The sequence below is a fragment of the Mus caroli genome, chromosome 17 (genome assembly GCF_900094665.2).
Source record: "Mus caroli chromosome 17, CAROLI_EIJ_v1.1, whole genome shotgun sequence".
NCBI classification, from domain to species: domain Eukaryota; kingdom Metazoa; phylum Chordata; class Mammalia; order Rodentia; family Muridae; genus Mus; species Mus caroli.
The window spans coordinates 4,801,148-4,823,029 of record NC_034586.1 but is presented as its reverse complement, the minus strand read 5'-3'; the positions used below and the strand labels follow the sequence as shown (position 1 = coordinate 4,823,029).

Genomic DNA, 21,882 nt, shown 5'->3' with positions numbered 1-21,882 from the left:
GTTTTTGTTGTTGTACCTTATTGGCTTGTGAGTTGGGGTCTCATATAGTCCAGGCTGGTCTTGAACTTTTTACGTAGTTGTTTTTGTTGTTGTACCTTATTGGCTTGTGAGTTGGGGTCTCATATAGTCCAGGCTGGTCTTGAACTTTTTACGTAGTTAAAGATGGTCTTGACCTATTGCTCCTCCTGCCTTTATTTCTTGGGTGCTGACATTATACGTATGACACTGTTCCCAAATACTCAACAGCTTATAGGTTGACCTCTGGGGAAGTGGGGAGTCTTCTAGATGTAAAACTGGAAAAGGGGACATCAGCTCCTAACTTCTACTTGGGGGCCAATTCAGCTCCTAGCCAGTATATCTGAACACATTTCTTCTCGGTTATTTACCCCCGTTCTTAACCCATGCTTCCTCCGTGTCTGCTGTGGGCCACCATCACTGGCCCCAGGGAGCTGACTCCAGTGACTTTGGCCATCAGAAGGCAGCTTCCTCCCTGCCTTTTCCTTCACATAACTGAGTCATGAGTGTCTTGTGGGTTGTACCCTCGTGAGTCTGGTGAATACCGTCACCCATTGCATTCATTTGTGATCACCACTTTTACCGTGGGGGATGGAAGAGAATTTAATCTCAGGTTTTCAGAGTGGCCTTCCGTGAAGGGAAACAGTCCTGTGTGTGACCTGGCCAAGTTTTCCTTCGAGACATCTTGCCAAGCCTGGGTTTTCTCAATGGAGGCAATTGCTGCTTGGCACACAGGCCTCTGCTTGGCTCACTCTTTGGTAGACTGGCTGCAGAGTTGCCGTGATGTTACCACGGCCTTTCCCTCCTGCTGGCTGTACTTGGGGTCAGGGTGACGTTGGATCGATGTTTGTTTCTGCTCCAGTTTCACAGAGGTGGTATGAGTGTAGGATGGTCCATTTTACCACCCAAAGATGCTTTTGACAGTGTTGACATCCACCAGGGCTCTTGCTATGTCATGGCTAAGGATGGATGCCTTCTTCCTGGTAACTAGAATTCCCTTGGGTCTTTCTGCACGAGGCTTCATTCATTTGCTTTGTTAAACTAACATGCTAAACCACACTGCCCACTTCTCCATGTGGACCTAAGCCACCTGTGCTTATGGCTTGTCTTCTATAAGACCAAAAGAGCAAGGGGTGTGTGCATGTGTGTACACATGTGTGCATGTGGTTGACATCAGCCATTTTTCTTTCTTTGCTTGCTTCTCAACCTTAATTTCTTGAGACAGGGACTCTCAGTGATCCTGAGGCATGTTCATCACACCAGGCTGAGTGGCCAGCAGCTCTGGAGACCTGTGTTCTCCTCCCCAGCACTGGGACTGCAGGCACACACCACTGTGTCTGCTTCCTATGTGAGTGCTGGGGCTGTGAACTCAGAGCCTCATGCCTAGGTGGCAAGTACACTTCTGAACCACCTTCCCATTGGAGCCCTAGGACATCTATAGATGATATGTGATATCAGCTGTTTTAGCCTTGTGGCCTGTGGTATGCTCTACCACCTGAGAAGTTTGTGAGCTATGGTCATCTGTGTTTCTAGAGTCTCGAAGCTGCCAGAATTTGCTTTCTTAGGAATGGAGTTCCGAGAAGAGCAGGAACTGCAGCCAGAACAGGCTCGCTTTCAGCACTGAGCTCAGTGCTGCTTTCATTCTGACCATTGGGCAATGATCTTTAATGAAATTCCTATTAGCACAGGGCTCAGGGCCAAGGCTTAGGAGAGGAAGTTCTAAGTCCTCCCAATAAACCTCAGGATTTGCTAAATCACACCACTGAGACGACAAATGAGACTGTGCCCGGGGTTCGGGAAGAAGCCTTTTCACCTGTCCTTTGACCCTCAGTTCTGTTACTGGGAGCAGGGGAGTGCTGTCAAGCACACAGTAGGTACTCACAGATGTTAGTTGAGTGGATTGCTTGTGGGTGCAGACATACGTAACTTTAACCATCCGCGGTATTTCCACGTCTTGGTCTGTCTTCTCAGTGGTTTTGTGAGTCAGGTCAGGAGGAAGGATGAAAGGGGAAGCAAGGGTCTGGGAGGTTGAAGGACAGACAGACTCAAAGAAATCAAGTCAGAGAACTTCTCTGGGCCTTCATTCTTTACCTGCAAAATGTACATGTGAATAAACCCGGAATAACAAATCACAAAGCGATCATTTGCCAAGTGATGGCTGTAAACCTGCTCATGCATTGTGAGGGGATGAGGCTCATCAGTAAAAGCACTGGCTTCTCCTGCAGAGGACCTGGATTTGGTTCTCAGCACCCATATGGCAGTTCCCAACCACCTGTGACATCAGTTCCAGGGGACCCAATGCCGTCTTCTTACTCCTGCAGGGACTGCATGGATATGGTGCACCACACACGTGCACGCACACACAAACCTAGTAATTTTTAAAAAAATATTATTAATTTATTTAGTTATTTTGGTTTTGTGAGACAGGGTTTCTCTGTGTAGCCCTGGCTGTCCTGGAACTCACTTTGTAGACCAGGCTGGCCTCGAACTCAGAAATCCGCCTGTCTCTGTCTACCAAGTGCTGGGATTAAAGGCGTGCGCCACCATGCCTGGCCTTAGTAAATATTTTTAAAGTCACTGTAAATCTTTGAGCCTTAAAAATTTAAATATATTAACTAAATGATAGGTAATCTTGGAAAATTAATTGGGGAACAGAGAGAAGCAAGAAGGAGGAAATGAGTGAGCTCATTAATATGCAAGATCCCCTGGAGTGTGGCTTTTTAAAGAGGAAATTGTTAATGTGTGGTAAAGTTGGAGCTGTGCATATCGGGATGAGGCGAAGCCTGAAGCAGTGGGGGAGAAAGGAAATATTCACCAACATGGGAAGAGATTTTACTGAAATCCTTCTAAAGACTGTTCTAGTATTAAAATACTAGACGGGCTGTGGAGATGACTCAGTGGTTAGGTCACTTCGTGTGTGAGTATAAGGACCTCATTTTGGAGCCTCAGAATCCGTGCAAATGTGGTACGTGTGTGGTGACCCATGGGGATCACGGAGACTGGGGATCCCCTGAGCCAGCTAGGTAGGGGAAAGCCCTGGGTTGGATTGAGGAACCTTGCTCATTGAATAAGGTGGAGGCACAACAATGCTAATTCCCAACATCAGCCTCGGGTCCCGCAGGAATCCCCACACACGTGTGCCCACGCGCACACAAAACATCCAAAACAACCGGAGCTGGGTAGGTGAAAATTTAAAAACAGAAAACAGCCGGGCGTGGTGGCGCACGCCTTTAATCCCAGCACTCAGGAGGCAGAGGCAGGTGGATTTCTGAGTTCGAGGCCACCCTGGTCTACAAAGTGAGTTCAGGACAGCCAGGGCTATACAGAGAAACCCTGTCTCGAAAAATCAAAAAAAACAAAACAAAAAAAAAAACAAAAACAGAAAACAGGGTCAAACTTTGGGAAAAGAAGGTTAGAAAAGTGACTGTTTCCTCGGTTTTTTTGTTTGTTTGTTTGTTTGTTTTTGTTGTTGTTGTTTTTCTGCAGGCTGAGAAATCAGAGTGAAAGAATAGCTTTCTATGCTTAAACATGGTGAAAAACAATAGGTTATTTTTCTGCTGCTGGTGAAAAGGGCCAATTTAAACCAGATTAGATTATATTAAAGGCAGGTTTATTGGAAAGCTGCTCTTCAGTGGGGAAGTTCACTGGCCCCAAGGACCAAGGCCAGGGAAGTTGCTTCGGGAAAGTTTCGGGGTGGGGAAAGGCCTCTGGGGAAGGGCAGCCAGCCCCTGTGCTGGAAAGTTCAGGGTTGGGGCAGGGAATGCCAGGTAGGAACTGAGGGATGCTGGAAGAACCTGGAGGTCAGGTCTGCTTTGGTGTGTAAAGTATAGACCTCAGTCCCTCACCTCCAGGTCCTGAAACCAAACAAAAAACAGCATCCTTTTTACTTCATAATGGGTTAAAGCTCCCCTAGAGCCTTAAATAAAAGCTAACAAACTGGAAAATGTTCACTTTAAATGTTATAGGTATAAAATACAAAGAACTTGGCTTGTGATTTTTGAGACAGGGTCTCTTTCTGCAACTCTGGCTGTCTTGGAACTCACTATGTAGACCAGGCTGGCCTTGAATTCAAAGATATCATCCTGCTTCTCTGCCTCTGCCTCCCTGTGTTAAGGAGGCAAGAGATTAAAAGAGCATGAGAATTCAGAGTTCAAGGCCAGCCCAGGCTACATTTGGAGACATTGTCTCAAAGAACAGAACAAAAAGTAATTGAAACACAAGATACAAGTTTCAAAGTATGAAGACAGCAGGCATTCACGATTGTTGCCAGTAACCAGGAGAACAGTTACATTATCATAAAGAGGAATTGGACTGTGTTCACTGGACACTTTCAAATGATTGTTTTTCAAACCTACAGACTTGAAAGACAAAGCCCAGAAATCAGGGGAAAGAACACCTTTATGTCCATAATGTTGACCACTTCATTATATATTCTTGAAAAACAAAAATCGAAAACAAGGCTGGATAAGGAAGTGCATTCTTTTCCGTTCAGGACTGAAGCCGAAGGATCCTAGGACCAGCCTGGGCTCCATAGTGAGTTCCAAGTTATCCTGGGCTGTAAGGCAAAGTTGTCTCATCAAAGAAAGGGAAAGGAGAAGGAAAGCTTAAATACACAATGACAAAACAGCGAGGGTGTAGTAATTCAGCTAGCCTAGTGTGACTGCCACGTGGACAGTTGGATATCATGGTTAAAGAAAGAATGGTTCAACTACTTAAACAGTACTTAATCGCAAGATTGTAGCCATGTTTTAAAAACAAAGCCTCCTCTGCAATGGGTTATCTGGTGAACGACAAGCAAAGTCTTGTGGTTAGCGTGCTCCAGGTAGATTCTGGTATCTTAACTCAGAGCTTTGCAAGTTCCCTAGTGTGTGTGGATTACCATAATAACGGGGATAATTTCATGACTTGGTAAATGACTCCCACAAATAGTACTGAATCCTTTGCTTTCACCAGATCTACTTGTATTTTAATGAAAAACTCTTTTTCAAAGGGAGAATCTGTCAGCTGTAAGTTCCTTCCTCCACCTAGTATCTGAGTGCAGCACCCCACTGGGGTTTAAGTAGCTCATTTGCTTTTATGTGAGCCACAGTTGAGTATGTTTGATATATGGCTTGATACCTTTGCCCTGTCATGAAGAGGCTCTTTATGCCACCTGCAAGGTGTGCCTGGACTGAAGCTAATCCTGTGGGTTTGTCTGCTGGCCTTAGGAAGCAGGCTCTGTGAGGAGGCCTCTGCCATGTGCTCCCTGCAGTAGCGAGGGGAACGGAAGGGTCCATTTATCCCTGCTGTTGCTTTTAGGTTCTTTGGAAATTCAGTGTTCTGCACGGAAATTGAATTACATTAAATCATCTAGAAATTGGGATCTAATTAACATTTATTGAGGATCCCTGTGTTCTGTGAGAGGTGAAAGGGGTGGGAGTCTGTCCAGGCCGCAGGCTGGACATATGACCTGTAAACATTTTAGGTTGTTGGATGCCATGTCCAGCCTCTGCAAACCCCAAGAAGGGCCCCATTAGAACCAGAAGTCTAATGTAATACATGTATAAAGCAACCATCCAAATCAATTTTAAAATTTTTAAGTTATATTTAGTGTGTGTGCGTGCACATTACATAGAGGAACACCATATGGCATATGTGGAGGTCAGAGGACCACTTGCAGAAGTGGTCCTCTCCTTCCACTGTGTGTGTCTCCAGAGTTAACTCAGGTTGTCTGGCTTGGTGGCAAAGTGCTCCATCTTTGGGGCCCAAATCGATGAATTTTGTTTGATTTGGTTTTACTGATTTCTTTCTTTTGAAGGTAGTAAACAAGATAATGTGTCTCATCAGGATGTTTCCTACCTTATAAAGAAGATAAATTCATCTTTATCAATGAATCTTTTAACTTAATGAATGAAATTCCAAAGACAACCTACTGTGAATGAATAAACTTATGAATGAATGAATGAATGAATGAATGTGTACCTTAGGAACCCCATCCTGGGCTCCTCTTAGGAGCTGGTATATCATCACCGCTTCATGAAGTGTCTGTATGGCTCCTGAACTGTAGGACTGAAGAAAGGGCAGGGAATGTGAAGGTCCTGCTTCAGGCTTCGTCATCGCTATTGGTATTAATGAAGCTTTTCGAGGAACTGCCAGTCCACAGTGACCCCAAAGCATTTTTCAGACCTGAGTGCTTTGATGCGCTTGTGGCTATGTTTCAGAGCTGTCTAGAAACAAGGGTACTGTAAGTCAACTTATTTCGGGCACTCACAGCCAGCATTTCTGTCTCTAATAAATGATTCATGTCAGAGAAGCACCTAAGTGCATTTGTGATCTAGTCAGACTCTTCAGATCCATTATGCTAGAGTCTTCTCAGGGAAATGGCCTGGGTTCATTTGACATCCCTGTATATGAAAATCAAAGCAAAAAAAAAATTTTTTTTAAAGGTAGTTATATTGATTTCCCACTGACCCCACTGTCTTTAACAGAAAATAAAGATTGGTACTGGCAGTCTCTCAAGAATTCAAGAGTCAAGGGCACCTCACAGACAGGGACAGGGAGAGAGAAGAGCCTAGTTACTGGTATCTGAGATGCAGAAAGGAAATAAATGCCTATTCCCTCTGAACTAGCCTTTCTGGACAGAGCATCCCTGGATCATCCACTGAAGACGAGCTCCTGTGTCACTGAACTTTCCTCTGATTCTCTGTCTGGTTATCTGTCACCCCAGGACAAGTGCATGTTCATTTCCACAAACCCAAACACGAGGACCATGTGGACAAATGGCCCCAGACCTCATTTTCTGAGCCATGAAACTAGGACTTACAGTAGGGCATCCGCAGTTTGCCCACAGAGCTTCTGCCCAGCCTGGACTACTCTTAGGGGCATGGGAGGTCAGTATTTTCTGCTGACGGGTGAGGAAGCTAAGATTTGGCGCAGAAGGCCAAGAGTCAAGTTCACATGCTCTGACTCTAGGTATTCGTTTCTTCTCTGCACTTATTTACCCCTACACAAAGCCCAGTCCTAGGCTCCCAGGTAGCACACGGCAACTCAAAATAGGCCTCTGCTTAATGCTTTCTGGGGGCATTTTCCTAAAGCCTATTGGTTTGTGCCTATGTGGTTTTGCCATCTGCCTCTGAGCTGTGGTTCCTTTCACTTCAGGTCTGAGAGGATTTCCACAGGGCTGCAAGTTGGGCCCTGTATATATGGCTGACCATCTCTGTTGGTTTTCAGCCATGCCATGTGGCCATAGATGCTTTATCCTGTGTGACACTGCAGTCCTAATAGAGTATTTGGCCCAGACAGACTGGATAGGTGGGACCAGTTCAGAAGGAGGCAATGTGCAAACCCACTAGCTTTACAAGGTACAGAGGGGACTGACTGGTTTGTCTACCTCTGGTGGCTGAGGTTGTCTCCCCCAGTGTCCAGTTTTCTTGTCTATCACAAAGCAGCAGTGCATGTCTGTGTTTGGCCTTAGAATCTGATTTTAAAAATTACAGAGAACCAAAAGGATTGTGGTTAATGCCTTTCTCTATAGTCATAAAAAATGGGCTAGAGACATGGCTCCGCATTTAAGAGCACTGGCTGCTCTTGCAGAAGATCCAGGTTTGATTCCCAGCACCCACGTGACCACTCATAACTGTCTGTAACTCCAGCTCCAGGCCTTCTGAAGCCCTCTTCTGGCTTCTTTGGGTATCAGGCATATGTGATACACAGACATAGATAGAGGCAAAACGCCCACACACATGCAATAAAATCATTAAAAAAATACTAGATGATAAAATAAATTCACAGAAATTCCCAGCAAAGTTTTGAATTTTTCCCTAAGTCTTAATTTTAGGACAAGATGAGGGAAAATCTTACAAAGCCAAACTGATGATCAGAGGCACAAGAGGAAAGATTAGTAAGAAAAAGACCTGAGTTAAGAATCCTTTGGCTAGCAGGCGTGGTGGCGCACGCCTTTAATCCCAGCACTCGGGAGGCAGAGGCAGGCGGATTTCTGAGTTCGAAGCCAGCCTGGTCTACAAAGTGAGCTCCAGGACAGCCAGGGCTACACAGAGAAACCCTGTCTCGAAAAACCAAAATAAATAAATAAATAAATAAATAAATAAATAAATAAAAATCCTTTGGCTGAAATAGTTGAGACAGCAAAAGTTTTGGACTTATATTTTGGTTTTGGAGATATTTGCATATACATGATGGGATGTTTCAGATATTGGACCCAAGTCTAAACTTGAAATTCTTGTGTGTCTCGTGTTCTTTGCACACGGTCGGGAGGTAATCTTATACAATACTTTTAATGATGCTGTGCGTGAAACAATTTCCTGGAGAGATGCTGGGAGTTTGATGCATTTTGTATTTAGATTTTCATAGGCTGCTTATCCTATAGTTAAGTCATTTGGGAAGTTGTAGGGAGGCAGATGTGAAGGAAGAGAGGAAGGCTGTCTATAGCAGGGGTGAGGCTAGGGTGTGTCCTGCCTGATTGTACTGAGCCCTGTCTGTCACTGATGCTAACTCCATTAGCAGTGGGGCACTCCAGGAATGTGCCCATGTGCAGCTGTATGGAGGACCACGTGGGAAGGACAGCAGTGACCTCCAGCAAGGCTGCTGGGCTGGGCCATGGCATCTCAGTGATAGCAGAGGTAGACATGAAGGTCGTTGGTGAAGTGAATCAAGTGCTTTGTTTTCAGTACCAAATGGCAATACCATCTCATGGCCTACTTCTCTAGACCCCACGATAGGATGGTCAGTCCACTTCCTCACTTTGACAGCCCCTGGTGGGGGGCGTGACTACTTTTCATGTTCCTCAGTCTCCTTCGTGTTCCCACCATCGCAGGCTTATGGCGTACCCACTAACGGCACTACTACATGGTGGTTGTCATGATGAACTGAACACCCATGTTTAGTTCAAGTTCAATATTTGTGCTGGTCCCCTTCAGTATTTGAAATGTTTCGTTTATTAGCCGAAATCATCTCATGCAAGGCAGAAACGAGGAAATGGCCATCCATTTAGAAGGTGAATTTTCCTTTCTAAATTTCAGGTTTTGCTTTTATGCTATGGGAACTTATTAATTTTTTCCTCTAATCTTTCATGAACTCCACATACTTTAAAAAAAATATATGCCTTGCCCAGGCTTGGGAGTTGGCTCAGTGGGTAATGAACCTGAGTTGAACATCCATATCAAAAGGTGAGCATGGTAGCACATGCCTATAACCCTAGCTCCAGAAGGCTGGAGAAGGGGGAACCCGGGGTCTCACTGGCCAGTCTAGCTAAGCAGGGGCTTCTGGCTCAGTGCAAGACTATCTGGGAAAATAAGGCATGTATATTCAGACATGGACATCTGGCCTCCACAGGTCCCAGACACTGTGTATTTTATACTTTTAATTGGGCATCTTTTAAAATAGTTGTTGGCGATGAGACCAGCCAAATGGCTTCCCCAGGCTGGGTGTAAACATTACGGTCAGCACCTTCAAGCGCTCAGTGATGTAGGGAGAGCAGGGTTGTCATCGAAGACCATGAGAATCCTGTCTGGAAGGACAGCACGTCCAGGATGCTCTGGGACTGAGTGGCAAGGGCAGTAGCTCAAAAACTCACCATTATCCCACTCTCAGACACACAACCAGGTGATGGAAAAATCTGGGATGCTGAAGGCGTTCATGGGTGGGCGTGGTCCTGTAATGTTGAAGATGTTCATGGTGGGAGGGGTCCCATTCATTATTTACAGGGAGTGTTGCAGTGATTAAAAGCACACAAGTGTGGACACTGTGCCCCTTCTTGGAATTGGGAACAAAACACCCATGGAAAGAGTTACAGAGATAAAGTTTGGAGCTGTGAAGAAAGGATGGACCATCTAAAGACTGCCATATTCAGGGATCCATCCCATAATCAGCTTCCAAACGCTGACACCATTGCATACACTAGCAAGATTTTGCTGAAAGGACCCAGATATAGCTGTCTCTTGTGAGACAATGCAGGGGCCTAGCAAACACAGAAGTAGATGCTCACAGTCAGCTATTGGATGGATCACAGGGCCCCCAATGGAGGAGCTAGAGAAAGTACCCAAGGAGCTAAAGGGAACTGCAACCCCATAGGTGGATCATTATTATGAACTAACCAGTACCCCAGAGCTCTTGTCTCTAGCTGCATTTGTATCAAAAGATGGCCTAGTAGGCCATCACTGGAAAGAGAGGCCCATTGGACTTGCCAACTTTATATGCCCCAGTACAGGGGAATGCCAGGGCCAAGGGGAGGGGGTGGGTGGGTGGGGGACTGGGGGGGGGAGTGTATTGGGGACTTTTTGGATAGCATTGGAAATGTAATTGAGGAAATTACCTAATTAAAAAATAAATAAATAAATAAATAAAAGCACAAAGCCTGGTTCAAATGTGGCTCCACATCTGACCCTCCCCCCATGCTACCTTCACACTTTAGCTAGTCTATGGAAATCTGTTCATATGCAGTCAGAGGATTCCTCTTGCCTGGTGTGACAACGTGACAATGGCAGAGTATGGTCCGTTTGTTGTACCTGTCTGACCCCACTGGCTCCTATTTAGAGCCAGGAGATTTCACCAGGAGAAGTTGGCCAGAGAGTGTTTAACTGGGTTTCCTTTACCTGCTGTGCAGCTGTAATCCCTGCTAAAGGGAGGCTGAGGCACGAAGATTCTCTATGCTTGAAGCCAGTCAGGCACTACTTAGTGTGTTCTTGGATGTAGTGTGAGACCCTTGAAAGAGAGAGAGGGAGAGGGAGAAGGAGAAGAAGAGGGAGGGAGGGAAGAGAGAGAGAGTGAGAAAGGGTCTAAGGGGTAGTTACCTGATAGAGGTGATTGTCATACAAACCTGGCCAACTTGACCATGCTTAGAAGGATATAAAGGATAGAGAATCATCTCACAGACTCGTCCTCTGACCGCCATATGCATATCCATATTCTCTCTCCCTCTCTCTCTCTCCCTCCCTCCCTCCCTCCCTCCCTCTTTCCCTCCCTCTCTTCCTCTCTCTCCCTCCTTCCCTCTCCCTCCTTACCTCTCTTTTCCCTCTCTTCCCCATCCTGCCCCCACCATGTCCCTGTAATAAAAAGCAAGGCAATGTTTCTATCTCTATTTTTTCTCCTGTTATTCATCTGTTTTTCTGAGTTTTCGTTTCCTTGGATATAAAGCTCTGCATATTTGTTTTTCTCCTGTAAGCTGCTCAGAACTATTAAATATAAACATAGATATATATTTTCTGTGTCTTAGGTTTTCACTGCCCCATAATTAGAAGGATGAAGGGCTGTTCATTAGAGGACATGATGAAGTTCCGAGTGATTCATGAGCTCCAGGGTTTGGCATTCTTAAATGGACATCGTGTACCATGCAGAGAACTTGGACAGAGTCCTGGTCTATGAAATTTTAAAATAAGCTAATTTTATATAAGCATCTGCCAGACCATTAGACAATGATGATATTTTAATTGAGGAATATTTTGGTTCAAGATGGTCCTATGGACGGTTACATTCAGTCTAGAATGCTTTCTCTCTGGTTTTGTTTTGGTTCTTGGGCCAACATCGCTGCAGAAACTCGCCGACCTAAACTTAGCCTGTTTGTCAGGGCAATGTGCTAAGTGGCTTGCTTGGGGTTGCACACATTTCTTGCCATCTTTGTTCAGAATGGCTGAATTCATCCAACTGGAGTGTACCCAGTGGTCAGAATGTTCTCTACCCGAAAACAACCTCAGTCATTTCTCCCAGGCCAATGCCAGTCTCCTTCCCACTGCCCCTGGCTGTCCTCTGCCCCACAGACCACAGACACTGACCTAGAAACTGGATTTGTCAACTGTCCCCTCTTTAGCTGTGACTGTCATTGCCAGCCCCCCCACCCCCAGCCCCGCCCGAAGCTGAGCTTGCTCTCATTTATCTGGTCACTTGGGCCTCCTTGAGGGCCTCTGCAGGAGGGTGTTGAGAAGGATCTGAGAACTTACCTTTGCCCATTTCTCCCTGAGGTGGTTGCCTTGGGCCAGGCTCCAGGCAGGCTGGCATGTGAGAGTATGGTGTGTGTGCGTGTGCGTGGGGGGGCATAAGCATGTACACATATGTGGGATGTGAGGTGTGTTTGATGTATACATTCATGTAGTATGTGAGTACAGATATATGGGGTGCATTGTATATCTATATAAAGTCATCTGCTGTTAACAATCTGGCTATGCCTTCAGTGTTCATTCAGAATATATGAGATTTCAGAATTGTAGTTATGTATAATTCTGTACATTATATATAGTCATTATCATTTAATATAGTGAAAATGGATCCTTTTCCTAGATATCTGCTATAGGAAAGTGAGTCTTCTTTCTCCTTGAGTTGGATCACTGGTGGTTGGCCTCATCCATCAATCAAGTGGTAAGAAGATGCTTAGCGCCCTGCCTTGTGCTTACTTGCAAAGAAGCTGTGTGGGTTTGCACTCCCGTGCAAGTCCCACTGTGCCTCAGTTCCTTTAGAATGGGGCATTATAGTTAACAACCAAGCACGCTTTGTTTGGAGTGTGGCCGTCAGTTTCCGTGTTCTCTCTTGGTGTGTTTTGTACCCTGGGCTATATTTGGAGACTCCAGGTTCTTAGGTGGTGCTAAGTTGGCATGGAAAATTCAGCAAGATTTGTTTTTTGCTTTTGACACAGGGTTTCTCTGTGTAACTCTTGTTGTCCTGGAACTTGCTTAGTAGACCAGGCTGGCCTTGAACTCACAGATCCACCTGCCTCTTCCTCCCGTGTTCTGGGTTAGATAGGTAGGTAGGTACATAGGTGGGTAGGTAGGTAGATAGATAGATAGATAGATAGATAGATAGATAGATAGATGATTCAAAAATGAAACATATCCACTGATCCCATTTTTGACTCAGCCTCTCTTCCTGAGTATGATTGTCCTCATGCCTTCATCATAGGTATGAAGACATAGGTTTCCTATTTGTTTAGGCTGTGTCTCCATTTAGAGACTAGCACAGTTCAGACTGTCCTGGGTGGAGTCTCCCTGTTTCTCCATCAATGTAGACCCTCAGCCAAAGAAACTACCTTCTTTAATTAACATCCATAACCCTTGCCAAGAGTATAAAGTTCATGTGTGTGTGTGTGTGTGTGTGTATACGTGCATGTACGTATGTGTACGTATCCATGCGTGTAGCTCAGTGCCTGGAAGCTGTGTTAGACACGCTACTTGAGGAATCCAGCAATTTGGTGCTTTCTGTTGCTTTGTGCTTTAGTGTAAGATTATCAGCTCATGAAGGAGATGAAGTCATGGGAATTTTATAAAATTTTATTTACTTTTATTTTACGTGCCTGGGTATTTTGCATGTGCGCGCGCGCGCGCGTGTGTGTGTGTGTGTGTGTGTGTGTGTGTGTGTGCCATGGGTACACAGTGCCCACAGAGGCCAGAACAGGGCACGAGAATCTCTAGAATGGGAGTTGCAGATGCTGTGAGCCACAGTGTGTGTGCTGGGAATTGAGCCCGGTCTTCTGTGGGAACAGCAAGACAGCAAGTGCTACCTCACCAGCCTGGTCATTTGAGTTTCGGAGGTCCATCGTGTCCCATCCCAAGTCCCTACCAGGAAGCACAGACGAGAAGGAAAGTGTGGGGGATGGGCACACTGAGGAGACGCCAGCATCTAAATAAACAGTAAGTAGGAAGACAGTCTATCCACAGCCCACAGCTTCCCCAGGAACACCCTACTTCTGTCTCTCAGCCGCTCCCTTCTTGTCTGCTTATGTTCTCAGAAGTGAGAGGACCTCCTCCTTGTAGGCCTCGTGCGAGTATCTCAGATGTGTTATTCTCTTCACCCCTCCCAAGTACCTGGATCAGATGGCACCATTCTGATTTCACAGAGGAGTGGCTGAGCTCGGACTTGTGTCTGAGCTTCTAGGCTCAGCTATTGGTCTCTGGTAACCTGAACACTCACCATTGTACCACAGTGTCTGAAGCACACTGTGGGACTTGGGTTCTCAGTGGCCCCAGCTCCTTCCCATTCCAGCATTTCCCTTGTCACTGATTGCTGGGTGATCTCTCCTTTCTTTCTTCTCAGTAAGCAGTATGCTTTCCCTCCCACACAGACAGGCAGACCTCTCTCCTTTACCCTACACACTTGCCACTGGCCACATCAGCCTTCAAGAGCTGGGATAGGGGTCAGTCAAGTTCCGTTCCCATGAGACAGGTCTCATTTTCATGGCAGACAAAACCAGTAAAATGCAGGTCTAAGCTGTGACTCTTCCACCAGTCAAGCCACCGTTAATGAATGGATGGCTGTGGATGAAACATAGAGGCAGAGGTGAGTTCTATCTCTATCTATCTATCTATCTATCTATCTATCTATCTATCTATCTATCTATCTATCTATCTGTCTATCTCTGTCATCTCTAGCTATTACCTATCATCTATATATCTATTCAGTTACCTACTTACCTTGTATCACCTATCATTTACCTACTATCACCTATCATCAATCTATATCTACCAATCCTTGATTTATAAATTATTTATCTATTATGAATTTATTTCTATATCTATCATGTCTATTTATCATCTACCCATCACCTATCTACCTACCCATCACCTCTCTACCTACCCATCACCTATCTACCTACCCATCACCTATCTACCTACCCATCACCTATCTACCTACCCATCACCTATCTACCTACCCATCACCTATCTACCTACCCATCANCCTATCTACCTACCCATCACCTATCTACCTACCCATCACCTATCTACCTACCCATCACCTATCTACCTACCCATCACCTATCTACCTACCCATCATCTATCATCATATCTCTTCTCACAACTGTCTCATACTGACTCACATTTGGGGAAACTGATGGCTGAGGAGGGAAACCACTATTGTGTTTTATATAAAAAAAGAGAAAGAGCCAAGGATATGTTTGATAGAGGTATGGTAAGGTGGAAAGGGTGCCTCTGTGGGCCCATGCTGAGGCATCGCTCACCCCTGAGGTACCAGCCATAGGATGGATATAGTATGGAATAGAGTTTATTTAGGGCATGGGAAGGGGAGTTGGGAAGGGAGTAGAGACAGAGGGAGGGAGGGAGGGAGGGAGGGAGGGAGGGAGGGGAGGGACAGGAGCACATAGAGAGAGGGGGGCAGAGAAGGGGAGAGAGGGAGAAAGGGGTCAGGGAACATTTCTCTTTACTTACAAAGTTAGAACTTTGCAATAGCTTCATAGTTATATGTTGATCTCTGAACTCAATAACTTACCGCTTGAATATTCTCAGAAATAGCATATGATTCATCCTGCCTTTGCCTCATATGATAATGCACTATCACAGTGGCTTTGATGGAATGATTGTCCACACAATATCCTAAGGGTGTCCAAGCTGAAAGAAAAATAAGCAAAGAATTTTACAATGTTTTCTCCCTAGCTATTTTCATCTCTGCTCAGATATTTATGCCATCTTATCTCAGCTTGATGTAGCATTGGCTAATTGCCACGTTAGAAGAGAAAGTTCTTCTTCTCTCAGAATGGCTGGTCCCCCAAGCTACTATCTGGAATTAGCATTGATACCGTCTTCTCCCACCGCTCTAAATGATTTAGCCTTCTCTCCCCCCACCCCTCACTCTCTCTCTCTCTCTCTCTCTTTCTCATATGAACCCTAAGACTAAAAGTCAGTGAACTGATTTAACAAACCCAGATCACTTCCTCCTGCTTCTTCAGGTGATTCCCTGACTTTTTTTTTTTTTTGCTTTTGTTTTACATATAAACTTATAAACTCTGTATTAACTCATTTTCCATGTTTATAATCCAATACTAGAAGCTGGTTTATGTGTCAACAAAAGAGGTTTTACTAAAGTTTCAGGGTCTAGAGCTTGCTGCTAACTTCTCCCTGGCTTTGGTGCTGGCCTTGTGACAGGAATCCTCACAACGGCAGGCACATGTGAGAGTCAAAGCTCACCTGTCAAGACAGGAAAGAAGAGAGGAGAACTCTCCAGAGATCTAAGTAATTCCATGAGATCTGCATTACTCTCTTCCAAGGGCAGTTTTTCCATGACCTTGCTACCTTCCACTCTGCCCCACACTGAGTTCCAAGTGTCATCTAGAACATGTCTTTGGTGGATGAACCTTGTTCAGGCTAGGGAAGTCAGCTTAAGTTCCATAGAGGTTAAAAAAAATTATCTTCCTTAGACTTTTGACCAAAATGGAGAAGCCAAGGTGGATTGTAGCTGTAAATCCAAGCTACCAAGGAAACTCCCGAGTTTATATGGATGCCCTGGTTATTAAAACCCAACCAAAAGAAGCTAAGGCCTCTCTCATCCTCTATGACTCATCTACATGTATGACCACCCTTAACATCAACCAACACCATATCAGACACTGGCTAGTATGCCAGCAGAGATGTAATGTCCTTGGAAATTAACAGTGGGAAAAGAAAACTTAATTTCTCTTTCTCACACTCCGACACATTAAGGAAGGTAGCATCTAATCCCCACACGTCACTTAACAGCCGACTTCCTTTTCTGAGTGTCCAGTCTGCAAGGCAAAGAAAGGATTTGTCAAATGTTTACAAATGTTAGACCCCTGGGACCCAAGGAAGGATTATACTTGTGTCAGATTGTTTTGAAGCTGGTGCAAGGACAGCGACTAAATTCCTGGAGTGTTCAACATTAAACTGTCCATGTTGACAGGCTGTAGGCCACGAAAGTCAAGTTTAAGGGGAACAAACTGCCAGTTCTGTGCTGTCATTACATAGAGAACGAGAGACTGAGTGTGTTGAAAGCATGGAGGGAGTTTTCATAGGCTAGAAATGAAGGAGAGCAAAGTGTGGGAGGAGCCAAGGTGTGCCAATTACAGATTTTAACCCAGACAGCCAGACTCCAGCCCCTGTGACACGGAGGATGGCTATGTCTGCTGTGTCAAGCCGACACAAAACTAGCCAGTACACAACCCTACAGCCAGACCCCAGCTCCTGTGACACAGAGGATGGACATGTTTGCTCTGCCAAGCTGATGGCTAAGAGATTGGGCCACCTCTCCCTGTGCCTTTCTTTCTTTCCAGAAAGGGGTGGGCATTGCACCAGATTGCAAGCACCTGCACAAAATCCCTAGCAAGCATGAGTGTGCCTTTCCTGCCCTTCCTCATTGTCAACACCATGCCTTTTGTTGTTGGGTTTGTTTGTCTGGTTTTGGTCGTTGTTATTTTGGTTTTTCGAGACAGGGTTTCTCTGTGTAGCCCTGGCTGTCCTGGAACTCACTCTGTAGACCAGGCTGACCTCAAATTCAACAGAAATCCACCTTTCTCCGCCTCCTGAGTGCTGAGAATTAATTAAAGGCGTGTACCACCACTGCCTGGCTGTCAAAACTATCTTAAAGCCAGCCCAGGTATCTCAGGGTCGAGTCCCAGCTTCCATCTCTTCGCCCTGAGTGCTCTTTGTGACTCTGAACTTTTTTTGCCCTCTGGGAAACTTGTAAGCTGCTTTGCAGAAAAGAAGTCCGAGCCTCCCCATCTCTCAAGCCTAGGTGCAACCTCAACAGATGCAGAGAAAAGAGAGTGAATGGGAAATCAACTCTAGATTGTCATGATCTTATGTAGGTCACCCAGCCTGGGAACCACCCCATTCCTTGCTCTGAAAAAATAGTTCAGTGGGTAGAGTACTTGCCTAGCATGTCTGAAGTCCTAGGTTCGATCCCAAGAACTGCATAAGTCTGGCATTGTGGCACATAACAGTTCGGGGTCGTCTTTCTTGGCTACACAACAAGCTTGAAACCAGCCTGGGGTACATGAGACTCCATTTAAAAACAAAAGCCTCAAATTGTGGGATTCATGGGAGCCGAGGACAAACTAATAGATGGGAACCTATACAGATCAGTTATTATAACAAATTATAACAGTTCTAACCTCTGCCATCTAAGAGAAGGATTGTCCTCTAGCTCGAGGCTTTTCTTGGTGGTCTTCAGTCATCCTGGCTCCCAGGAGAAGCGAGCGGCCTCCACCCTTTCTTCCAAGGCCCTCTGCTGAACTGTGAGGTCGTTTCGTTCCTTGTTCCAGATTTGGAGCCACTGGTTAGTGGCACCATGAGTATGGCCTCTCTGTGTAGGCAGTTTCTGATTTAAAAGCTGTTATGGGGTGGGTGCACGTATCTCGGGTGTTTTAGAGTAGTTTTCTGGCCTTTGTACTCTGGCTCATTGATTGATAACTCTCAGACCAGTCATTGAATCCCTTCATTAAGTCCTTCCACAAATATGTAATATATATATACATATATGTGTGTGTGTATATATATGTTATATATGTATATACACACACATATGTATATATGTATATACACACACATATATTCATGTGTGTGTGTGTGTATATATACACACACACACATGAATATATGTGTGTGTATATACACACATACACATATATACATAAATACATGTCTTAGGGTTTCATTGCTGTGAACAGACATCAGGACCAAGGCAACTTTTATAAAGGACAATTTAATTGGGGCTGGATTATTTCAGAGGTCTACTACACTATCATCATGGTGGGAAGCATGACACCGTCTAGGCAAATATGGTACTGGAGAAGGAGCTGAGAGGTCTACATCTTGATCCAAAGGCAGCCAGGAAGAGACCCTCTTCCTAAGACAGCTAAGAGGAGGCTCTCTTCCTACTGGGTAGAGCTTGACCCCAAAGCCCGCCTACAGTGACACACTTCCTCTAACAGTGACACACCTCCTCTAACAAGGCCACACCTCCTATGCAAAGTCCCACTTCCCACAGGCCAAGCATATTCAAACCACAATATATATGTATACACATGTGTATATATGTATACATGTGTGTATATATGCATATATATGTATAAATACACACGTTTATATACATATATATGTACACACACACACACACACACACACACATATATATCTGTGGCCACTCTGTGAGTCTGGTAATTTATGCCACGTTGGCTACGGTTTGAATGGCCACTTGGAAGACCTTGGTCCAGTTGCTTTGCTTTCCCAGGCCTGGTTCCTTACCTGTTATAAAGGTAAGATCCCAGAGGCTGCCAGAAGGGTTAAGGGAAAATTGTTCTAATAAGGCCTAGACTGTGCTCAGCAGGAAGACCTACTGAGTTGATGCCTATAAATAAAGCTTAGTCACCCTTTAACTTCCAGTGTATATTCGTCTCGTAGGTACATTCTCTCTCGTATAATGCACAGCACACCTTTGCTAATGTATACCATTTGTGTGTTTCAGACACTTTCCTGAGCCCCGGATCTTCCCCCCTTCTGGAACTATCCCACCATACAGATTTATCTCTTTTGAGAATCCCCACACCATGGACCTCATCGGGCTGCTGAAGTCCCAGTTTCTATGTCACCTGGTCTTCTGCTACGTGTTCATTGCCTCGGGGCTCATTGTCAACGCCATCCAGCTGTGCACACTGGTCATCTGGCCCATCAACAAGCAGCTGTTCCGAAAGATCAATGCCAGACTCTGCTACTGCGTCTCCAGCCGTAAGATCCATGCCCTTCACGTTTGCTTATAACCCAGATGGGAGGCTCAGCCCCTGGCTCCTCATAGGCATTTGCTAGGCAGGCACGCTGGGCCGGGCTGCTGTCTCTCGCTCTTTTCTGCTTTAGATTTGAAATGCACATTTTTGTCCTTACTCTATAAAAAAAAAAAAAAAAAAAAATTATCCTTCCAGTGAGAAGTGCCAATAGCACAAAGCTGAGCAGCCATGAAGGACGGACTGGCGACAGTAAATATGCCTTCTATATAGCTGCTTCTCCTGATTTCCTTCTCAGAAGTGAGTGGTCCATTCTTGCTTAGTTATCCTGAATCTATGGCTGGTGTATACCCAAGCCCAGTGTGCTCTCTCGGGTCTGTGGGTAGATACAATTCACATGTAGTACAGCATGTTGTCGCTCTGTCTGTAGGTAGATACATACAATTCACATGCAGTTTTGGTTTGGTTTGGTTTGCGGTGCTGGGAGTCAACTATATATGTATCTTTGAAAACTAAATGGCATCATACTATATTGCTCTCCTCCTTGTGTTTTTTTCCCCTTGTCTTGTTTTGTGATCGTCATGGACATATATGCAGTTCTAAGAGACAAAGCAGTGAATCCTAAATTCCCTACAGGGTGGTGTAAGGGAAAAGGGATAGACTCGGCTCTCTGCCCCAGCATCCTGTGCTAGTGCTCATTACCCACATGGTAGCTGTGTTTGTCAGGGTCCCTAGAGGAACAGAACTGATAGAGTGAATAAATGTACATATACATCTATACATACATACATACATACATACATACACACACACGTGTGTATGTATGTGTGCATATATATCCATATATATATATATATATATATATATATATATATATATATATATATATACACACACACACACACACATACATGCACAAATTCAGGTGTGCCCAGCTGCTTAGGTTTTTAGTTAATTCCAGATTTATTCAAGTTGGCAGCCGAGATTAGATCATTGGAGTACAGTATTCTAGCCAGGAAACTGATGCTCACATGATCTAACAAACCTGCTTAGCTGCTAAGCTGTCTAAAATGTAACTCATTTGGCCAGAGCTTCTACGGTTGAAGGCAGGGCATCAGTGCATTGTTGCAACATCTAGTGGTGAGGTTTGCTCTCCATAAGGATGAAGCTGGTAATTATTCCCTAAGCTGGAAAACACTGCTCCATTATTAGTTCCACACGTGGCCGAAAATGTATTCAAAATAGAGTGTTTTTCATTCCAACTAAGCAATGGAAGTACCTCTGTGGCCTTCGATTATGACAAAGAGACAAATATATTATCTTTCTGAAACAAAGAACATTGAAATTAAACTTAAAAGTGCTGCTTCTTAAAACAGCAAGGACTGTACAGATTTGGTTTGGTTTGGTTTGGTTTTCAAGACCACTATGTAGTCCAAACCAGTTTTGAACTTGGTAATCCTCCTTCCCTGCCTTTTGAACATTGGGATTCCGGCCATGGGTTATCATGCCCAGCGTTATATTCTTAACTTGTAAACTTTATTTTTATTATTTTTCAGTGTGTGTGTGTGAGTGTGTGTGTGTGTGTGTGTATGCACACATGCATACGTGCGTGCACTCATGAGCGTGCATATGAGTATAGATGCCCACAGAAGACAGAAGAGGCCATCGGATTCCCCTGAAGTAGAGTTACAGGTGGCTGTGAACCTTCTGACACGGGTGCTGGGTACTGAACTCCAGTCCTCTGCAAGAGCTAAAGTATGCTTTCTTGACAGCTGAGCCATTTATCCAGTCCTATGTAGTTTTAATTGACACATTGATCATATACATTTGTGAGGTATATCCAGTATCCTGATACACGTATACCAAGCAGGCTAGCAGGCACCTGCATTGTTTTGCACTTGTTTTCCTCCTTTGGGCTGGTAACATTTCAGATCCTAGCTACACATCCCATATAGAAGCTTTTTTAATGTAGGATGGCTTTCATAGTAAAAAGACTCTTGTAACTATGTGTCTAGATGTAGCTCAAGTAGGCTATGTTGGCCTTGTTCTGAGGTTGGCACAGTAGTTGCTTGTGTAGCTGTAATACATGTTGGCAATTTGGGTGAGTGACACAGAACTTAGACTACAGCGGTTTGTGGGATTTCTCTGGGATGCAGCATTTAAGTGGAACAGGTTCTCTGACTGCCCTGGCTGTAGTGATGCTTGGCTTTGGGGTCAGTAAACACATGAGGTGGTGTGCAGCTGTCAGAGTTGAGGGTTGTGTACATTTTAGTGTGTGAGAACCATACTGATGATCAGGATGGTTCCCTGCCTCTGTCTGAGCTACAAAGGTGTCTTGCAGAACATTTCAGTGGGGGTAGGGGTATGGGGAAAGGGGACTGTCAGTCTTCTTGCGGAGGGCTTCCTAGCTGCTCCCTGGTGAC

At 44.9% G+C, this 21,882-nt stretch overlaps 1 protein-coding gene across 1 annotated transcript in view; it reads left to right on the top strand.

Annotated features, from left to right (window-relative positions):
- Positions 1-21,882, top strand: part of Agpat4 (1-acylglycerol-3-phosphate O-acyltransferase 4) — a 101,191-nt gene that overhangs the window by 14,428 nt on the left and 64,881 nt on the right. The window contains exon 2 of the mRNA XM_021149365.2: positions 19,207-19,466. Coding sequence (XP_021005024.1) covers positions 19,289-19,466 — 178 coding nt within the window. The 5' untranslated portion in view covers positions 19,207-19,288. The remainder of the gene's footprint in view (positions 1-19,206; positions 19,467-21,882) is intronic.